We start from the raw sequence: 7,992 nt of genomic DNA, 5'->3' as shown, positions 1-7,992 counted from the left end.
GCATATGCGGATGGTTATTTCCATTTTATATAGCAATTATCTGTAGTGTGGTTTCTAGAAACAAAGACTGTGAAATGCTTTCTCAAACAGTAACTGATATTTATTTAGAGACAAAAATATCACAGTTTCGAGATGGACATCAGTACTGTTTATTCGGCATGGGGAAAATGCAAGTTTCAGCTTTTAGTTTTGTCATTATACATACGGGTCATTTAAATTTAAGCAAAAATTTTAGAATTTTGTTAACATTTAAAACATTCTGAAATGTTTAGGATTAGACACTTAAGACCCTACTGTACTTGGATTCAGTAGTTTCATCATTTTAAATATGCAAACTGTGTGTGTGTGTGTGTGTGTGTGCAATACCACAACTGAGGTGAGATGCCCAACTGCTCGCCGGGCGCCACAGCAAAAAATGGCTGTCCACTGCTCTGGGTGTGGGTGGGTGGGTGTGTGTGTGTGTGTGTGTGTGTGTGCGCGCGCGCGCACTAATGTTCAAATGTTTGGGTCCGTAAGGTTTTTTTTAATCATCGAATAATTCTAAAAATCCTCTGCGAATATATTAAGCAGCACAACTATTTTAAACATTGATAATAATGAGATATGTTACTTTAGCATCAAATATATATTAGAATGATCATGTGACACTGAAGACTGGAGTAATGGCTGCTTTGCCACCACAGGAATAAATTGTTTAAATGCATTAAAATAGAATACCGTTCTTTTAAATAAATAGGAGACTTCTTTCAAAAACTGTTAAATATCTTACTGACCCCAACTTTTGATCAGTGTGTGTATATTGGTAAACATAGTGAATAAGCTGTATATTTAAATGAGTGTTTTGCATGACTGAATTCCGTAGTGCAGTCTAGAAGAGTGGGTCGTTCTCTGATTTCCAAAGGCGGTTCTTCCTCCCAAACAGACAGGGAAGTTTATGGTTGGCCTTCATCACCACAGCAACTGTGCAGGAATCTGGTTTCCTAATGGCTTCGCACCAGGACGGGTAATCGACTGGCTGCTTTCCACTAGAGGACAGTAAAGAACAATGAGCAGCATGCATGTAGTGAGTGCTTGCAGTCATCAGTATGCGCTTCTGAAACTCACTGTTCACAGCAGCCCACTCCAAACGGCTCGAAACACACACACTGGAAACATTCGTCATTTATCCAGGCCTCCCCGATGTCAAATACACGGCTGTTGTGTTCACAGCTGGCTGCAGCGAAACGGCGATCATTAACGCTTAAGGTCACATCATATTTAGCCCAACCTATACTGTATTGTATTGTCCAGTTTACCTTTTGAGTTGAAGTAGCATTCTCCACTGCTGGATACTCCGTGACAGAACTGGAGGATGCTAAGCACGCAAAACACAGCTAGTAAAACGTTCATCTCGTTTGTCTGCATGTCTAGAAGAAAAAATGGAGGGTATATGAGATCTATACATTTATTCTCAGTTGTTTGAATTATTGCATTCAGCTGCTGTGAGCTACTAGTGATATTTTGTTTTAAAAAATGCATCAAAATAATTATAAGCCGTTTTCACTGATGATAGGATACTGTAAGTTTGCTATTAGGCGTGATTTTAATACTTTTAAAAATAAAACGTATTTAATCTAAGTAAATGCAGTATAAAAAAAATGGATGATTACATGGCATTAATTTAAAAAAGACGTAAAAAGTTTGGCTTTGTTCCTGTTATCCCATATATATATCATGTTATGTCACATGATTATTATTGTTGTTACATGGTGGATAAAAGTATCGTTTATTTCATACAAAATGTTTACAAGACAACATTTAACAAAGTGAGAAAATTATTTTTTAATTGATTCCTATTTATCATTTCTCGTCTTTTTCTTGTCCGTTTTTTAACGTTTTGCATTATTTAGTGTAAAATGTAGCATATAGCTGTGTATTTGGAATACATTAGATATTAGGGAAGCCAGATATGATTTAAAAGAAAGCTAATAACTTTAATTGAATATTTTATTGTCATTATAAAGTGGGTTTCATATTTAAACATTAATTATAGTAGCCTACTTTTATTTAGTTTCATGTGAGGTATTTGGAGAATATTGTTATGCTTTTTTATTATTGTAAACTGCATTCTTTGTACATTGTCAGAAAAGAAAGTGCAAAAAATGTACCTGTACAACAGCTTGTCACTGGGGCAATAGCCACAAAGGGACATCTTTGTACCTTCTTTACCCCTAAAGGGAGCATATTAATACCTCAGAGTAGTAATAAGTACCCTTAAGGTAGTAATATGTACTTTTATGATACTATTATGAACCCTGTATAGGGATAAAGAAGGTACAAAGGTGTCCCTTTGAGGCTAGTGCTCCGGTGACAAGCTGTTACACCCCTAAAAGTAAAATTTTTGCACATTTTGTCTGAGAGTGCACTATTAAAGGTGCTATACAAATAAAGTTTATTATTATTTCACATACTGTGCTCTTAAAAATGTCTTCTGAAAATTGATTATCCTTGTAGCGTAACATTGACGCTTTTAGCATCATATAATATAAAAAGAAAGCCAAATCAGTATCTTACCTTTGAGGATTCTTCCCTTTTCCCTCTTTTCTGGTTTCCGTCCTCTGTCCTCGTCTGGTGATCTCTGTCTGGAAATGTGTTCATGTGTTCTCCCTGATGCTCTGTCACACAGCAGCTTTATATACCTGCATCTCTCTCCTCTCGTCTTCACCTCTCCCCCACTCTGTCATTTATGTTTATCCTCACTCTATTCTTTCTCTTTTCTTTCTTTCTGTGCACACAGAATGTTTTACTGCTGATAAGATAATGAAATTAAATTACCTAAATTACTACGTTTTCTATTATATTATATTCTATTATATTATTATATGCATTTTTACAACTATAATTGAAAAAAAAGAGTAAATTGGCTTCAGGAACTGCAAAACATTGGATATTTTTATTAATGTAACTCATATTATATTATATTATATGTACAACTGTAAATGCCAAGAAATTTAATAAATTGTCTTTAGCAACATATATATTTTAGAACCACAGCTGCCAACATTGCATATTTGTACTGATGTAAGTCTTGTTATTATATTATATAATATTACATTATATTATATGTATTTTTATAACCATAATTGGCAAAAAAAAAAAAAAAAGTTGGCTTTAGCCACGCATATTTGTACTATGTAAGACTTGTTTCAAGATTGCACTGGTTAAATGTCTTTTAGATATTGCTTTTTCAATGGTTATATAATTGTAACAAAGGTGTCTGTTTCTGGTTTATGCTTACCTCATACATTGCCTTTTCAGAGGTCAGAGGTCACATTATAACTCTTAGATGCTGATGATATTTGACTTGATATCGGAGAGGTCACTCACCGGATTGTGTTTAATCATCAGGGTTGACGTCACTGTCTGAGTCTGCATGTGTGTGTTAAACAGCATCTGTACACACAGTATTGGCTGCATGCACACAGATAACATGCTGCTGTGTGTTCCATACACATGCACACACATGCTAACATGCCTGCAGAAAATTTGACGTCATTGATCGCTTTTGCAACCTTTGTGTGTCTGTCTGACTGAATGTATTTTTTTTTTTTTGTCATTCATTAGTGAATATGGAAATCTTTCTGGATGTGTATTGTTGTGGCAGTGAGATGTAGAGAAACTCATTAGCTCAGGAGCTTCAGAAAACCAAGTGTAAAGAGATGTTTAGGAAGACAAGATTGTGTTTGTTCAATTGCCTTTCATTGTCTGTCTTGTCTCAATCATTACAGCACTGCTAATGCAAACACACCTGCTGCACAGTAGTGTTGTACCCACACATTCATACTAACCTCTCTTGCTGCAAAGTTTTTCTGCAAATTATAAGCATAACATATAACAGTTTTAGACAAGTGCGCAGAATAAAATGTATTTGTTCTTCAAATAGAACCTAAAAAGGGGTGATGAATGTTTTGGAATTTAATGAAGTACACTACCTTTCAAAATATTAAGACTTTCATACACAACTACATCAAGTAAAAATCTGTTACAAATTGCAATGTTCTGTTCTGTTGCACAGTATCAAAAAACTGTACTTTGGATACATATCTGATGTACTAAAAAGTCTTGGCCAGACTTGAAAACCGAATTGTTATGTTTTAAGCAGTCAGTCCTGCTCTGCTTGGTCCACATCTTATATTTCCTAGTTCCCACATTGCTCTCAATAAGGTTTAGTTTGGTTTGCAGACTTCCACTGCTGCCAGCAAATGCAAGTGCCTTCAAAACAGATGTTTTTTTTTTTTAAATGAAAAATCAGTTTGTGCATATCTTTTCATTAAAATGTTGCATTTGGAAGATTTTATGCTTTGAGACTAGAAAAACGTAATTTAGCAATGCTGGCAAACAATCACTACAGTTCAGAACAAATCAAAACTAAATATTCCTGAATATTCATAACATATAAAAATGTCATTTTTACAGATGTCTGAAGGAAATCAAAGTGAAAGGTAATAGCCTGCATATAATTTAGATACCATTGAAAATTGTTGATACTTTAACATAATGCAGTGTCACGTCACATGCGCGACAATTCACATTTGAATAATGTATTCGGAGTTATTTTGAAACCTTTAGTGAACAGTCCTTTCTGCCCTTGATTGCTTTTCTACAGCGTTACAGTGAGAATCGGTCATTTACTGAATGAGGCTGAGAAGAACTATGTGACCAGCAGGAGAGAATCAGCTCTATTAATCGCGATTAATCGTTTGACAGCTCTAATATATACACACAGTAGTCGATAGTAGTATGATGTATGTGGTGTTTACGGCGTTCTTTACAGGAAGAGATGCCCAACATCGCACTTGTGATGATCTGTTGGACTGCGTGCTGTATCTTGCTGGACTCTAGGGATCGACCTGGTTCAGGGCTGTCCAAACTCGGTCCTGGAGGGCCGGTGTGCTGCAGAGTTTAGCTCCAACCCTCATTAAACACACCTGAACCAACTAATCAAGCTCTTACTAGGCATAGAAACTTCCAGTCAGATGTGTTGAGGCAAGTTGGAGCTAAACTCTCCAGGACACCGGCCTTCCAGGACCGAGTTTGGACAGCCCTGATTTAAGCCCTAAGGCATGAAATATAATTTAATGTTATTAATTATGTTCACAGCTAAATGGTGTTTTAGGCATGATGCACAATAGCCTAATTAAACACACCTGAACCAGCTAATCAAGCTCTTACTAGGCATAGAAACTTCCAGTCAGATGTGTTGAGGCAAGTTGGAGCTAAACTCTCCAGGACACCGGCCTTCCAGGACCGAGTTTGGACAGCCCTGATTTAAGCCCTAAGGCATGAAATATAATTTAATGTTATTAATTATGTTCACAGCTAAATGGTGTTTTAGGCATGATGCACAATAGAGTGACTGCAGCCACTGGTAGGAAGAGTTTATGTAGAGAGTTTAAATGTTTTTAGGGATTTTTGTTTTTATAATGTCACATTTAGTATTTTCTCACACCGTCAAAAAGGGGCTTTAGATGTGAAAATGTATGTTAGCATGTCAAATATTAGCATAAGTGGAACACTGTATTGACATTGTATTGTTCTGTGGATTTTCATTTACATTTAATCCAGATTAGCCTACATTAAAAATCAGTGTTGGCTTTGTTCTGTTTTAATACATTTTAAAATGACATTTATTTCTGAGATGGCACAGCTGAATTTTCACATTCACACAGCCATTACTCCAGTTTTCAGTGTCACATGATTCTTCAGAACTCATTCTAATATGCTGATTTGCTGCTCAAGAAACATTTCTTACTATTTGTTACAGGAATGCTGAAAATGGATGTTCTCCTTAAAGTTTTTGTGGAAACTATGAATCTTTTTTAGGATTATTTGATTAGTATAATGTTCAAAAGAGTAACATTGATTTGAAATATACTTCGTATCAGAACTTGCAACTATTTAAAAGTTTTTACTGTTACTTTTGATCAATGTAAGGAGTCCATGCTGAATAAAAGTATATATTATTTTAAACTTACTGACCAAAAACACATATATACCTACATTATATTTGAACTGATTTTAAGTTTGTCTACAGATAGATGAGCAAACTTTCTCTGATCTGAGGAACAAAAAGAGCACACAAGATCCTTATCCCATCTACACTGTGATTGATATGCAAAGCAATGTTCATGGCCTAAAAGCAGGTAATGTCAGTGTGTTTGTGAGCTATATGTTTTCACTGTCTGAGACTTATAGTGTTCCGTCATTGATACGTTTGTTGAGATCACGCCATATGAGACTGGCTACTCCATCACTGGGGCCTTTGTAGATACTTCCAGTTTCGGAAGTCAGTTTGACCAAGGAGTTAAAATAAAAGACCAGCCCGAGATGGACATGCTGTTCCTGCAAGGTAAGATGATTTATTTAGTTTTTAGTTCACCCCCTGTTCAGTTGTCTGTTTTTGTTTATTGATTTTCTTTCTGCAGGTCTGTGTGGTAGTGGTCTTGCTAGTCTTGGAAAAACTACTGGAGGAACTATTACGTTTAATCAAACGTATGTTCACTTTGAGTTTTATGATGCTTTCATAAATAGTGTTGGCTAAAGCATGCACCACTGTTATGTTTCCATTCAAAGTTGTGAATTTAATATGAAAAATTGGAATATCACATTCATTTTTTTTTTTTATATCTCATGTGTTCAAAAAGAACAAAATCACTATTCTGACAGGACCGTAACATTATCAAAAATAAAAGTGGAAGTTGCTGCACCCGGGGAAACTACTGCAGCTCTTTTTCCTTATATAATAAATGACTTGTGCCTCCGAGCATGCGGACGACACATGCAATAACAAACACTGTCATGTAGATTATATGGATCTTGCTATTTCCATCCAGCTTTTTTTTGAATGAAATGAAAATGAAATTAAATGAATATTGATATTAAATGCAATATCCTAGATACGCATTAAAAAATGGTGGATGGAAACATACTATAGTTAAAGACTTGTACAACAATTCAAGTGGTGTGTAAGTGCTTGTGCGAGTCAGACGTGAGTTTTCTTTTTTATGAGCCTAGTATTTAATGCAAAACTCACTTTATTTGTAATGTATACTGCAATTTGTTTCTGTAATTGATATTGTGATCAAGAGAGTAAAAAAGGCCAACTTTATTAGTTATTTTATATGCTGATGATAACAAGAAAGGGACCCGTTACATTTTGTAACTCACGGAATTCATTCTCTTAATTTAGGCAATGGGATATGGACTGTCATTGTTAAATGCTTAAAGTTACTTACTCTGTGGATCTGGGGGACAACATACAACTTTCTTTACAACATGGCAGGTGAGCAAAATATAATTTAAAATTTGAGTGCACATTGAGTTAAGTGACATTTGCAGTACTGGCATCACTAAATGGCCACTGACTGTATTGTATTGCCTACAAATTTCATATGTTGTAATTAATGAAAAAGAATTGGAGGTTTCCTTAATCTGTAAATAGGAAAAGAGGCAATATGTTGATGCTGGGATCGCCAACAACTCACCTTTTTTACCATTGCTGAGGAAAGAAAGACACATTGACCTCATTGTCTCGCTCGATTTCAGTGAGAATGACCCATTCAAGGTAGAACAACTACATACTGTTTTTCTTATTAACCTGCATAGTGCATAATTACTAATAATATCCCCTCCTTCCACACATACATACTCTAATTCACAGTCAATGACAAAAACCCAAAATACATGCAAAGAACTGCATATTGACTTCCCTGAAATCCCTGAAATGTCAGAAGAGGATAAATCTGCTCCAAAGGACTTTTATGTGTTTAAAGGCCACAATAAACCGACAATAATTCATATTCCTCTTTTCAACGTCGTGAATTGTGGAGGTAATTTCCAACTTCTGATTAGTGATAGTTTAATTTTTCATAATAATAATGGTAATTATTATTGTTGTTGTTGGTGTTATTTAATGTATAAATTAATATAGTCAAGATTAAGAATTTTATAACC

At 35.2% G+C, this 7,992-nt stretch overlaps 2 protein-coding genes across 2 annotated transcripts; one reads left to right on the top strand and one right to left on the bottom strand.

Annotated features, from left to right (window-relative positions):
- Window positions 1–761: 761 nt before the first annotated feature.
- On the bottom strand, window positions 762–2,761 carry LOC107693399 (prostate-associated microseminoprotein-like). The gene is made up of 4 exons (XM_016492772.1): window positions 2,554–2,761; window positions 1,296–1,406; window positions 1,105–1,213; window positions 762–1,025 (listed from the first exon to the last, which is right to left on the bottom strand). Exons 2-4 carry the CDS (start codon window positions 1,402–1,404, stop codon window positions 869–871), a joined length of 375 nt encoding a protein of 124 aa, XP_016348258.1. The 5' UTR covers window positions 1,405–1,406; window positions 2,554–2,761; the 3' UTR covers window positions 762–868.
- Window positions 2,762–4,819: 2,058 nt separating this feature from the next.
- LOC107693275 (cytosolic phospholipase A2 gamma-like) lies at window positions 4,820–7,311 on the top strand. The gene is made up of 4 exons (XM_016492581.1): window positions 4,820–4,837; window positions 6,235–6,388; window positions 6,465–6,531; window positions 7,229–7,311. Exons 1-4 carry the CDS (start codon window positions 4,820–4,822, stop codon window positions 7,254–7,256), a joined length of 267 nt encoding a protein of 88 aa, XP_016348067.1. The 3' UTR covers window positions 7,257–7,311.
- The last annotated feature ends 681 nt before the right edge of the window (window positions 7,312–7,992 follow it).

Source organism: Sinocyclocheilus anshuiensis, unplaced genomic scaffold (assembly GCF_001515605.1).
Source record: "Sinocyclocheilus anshuiensis isolate Anshui unplaced genomic scaffold, SAMN03320099.WGS_v1.1 scaffold566, whole genome shotgun sequence".
Lineage (NCBI taxonomy): Eukaryota > Metazoa > Chordata > Actinopteri > Cypriniformes > Cyprinidae > Sinocyclocheilus > Sinocyclocheilus anshuiensis.
Note: the sequence above shows the minus strand (reverse complement) of the source record. Positions and strands in the feature narration are given on the sequence as shown.

Bases quoted from the DNA above. Each gene is read 5' to 3' on its own strand.
- LOC107693399 (XM_016492772.1), bottom strand. From the start codon at position 1,404: ATGCAGACAAACGAGATGAACGTTTTACTAGCTGTGTTTTGCGTGCTT. The intron at 1,214-1,295 runs GTAAACTGGACA...GTTTCGCTGCAG, and splicing joins ATGCTACTTCAACTCAAAAG to CCAGCTGTGAACACAACAGC. The intron at 1,026-1,104 runs GTGAGTTTCAGA...ACTGTCCTCTAG, and splicing joins GGAGTGGGCTGCTGTGAACA to TGGAAAGCAGCCAGTCGATT.
- LOC107693275 (XM_016492581.1), top strand. The intron at 6,389-6,464 runs GTAAGATGATTT...TTCTTTCTGCAG, and splicing joins GGACATGCTGTTCCTGCAAG to GTCTGTGTGGTAGTGGTCTT. The intron at 6,532-7,228 runs GTATGTTCACTT...CTCTTAATTTAG, and splicing joins ACTATTACGTTTAATCAAAC to GCAATGGGATATGGACTGTC.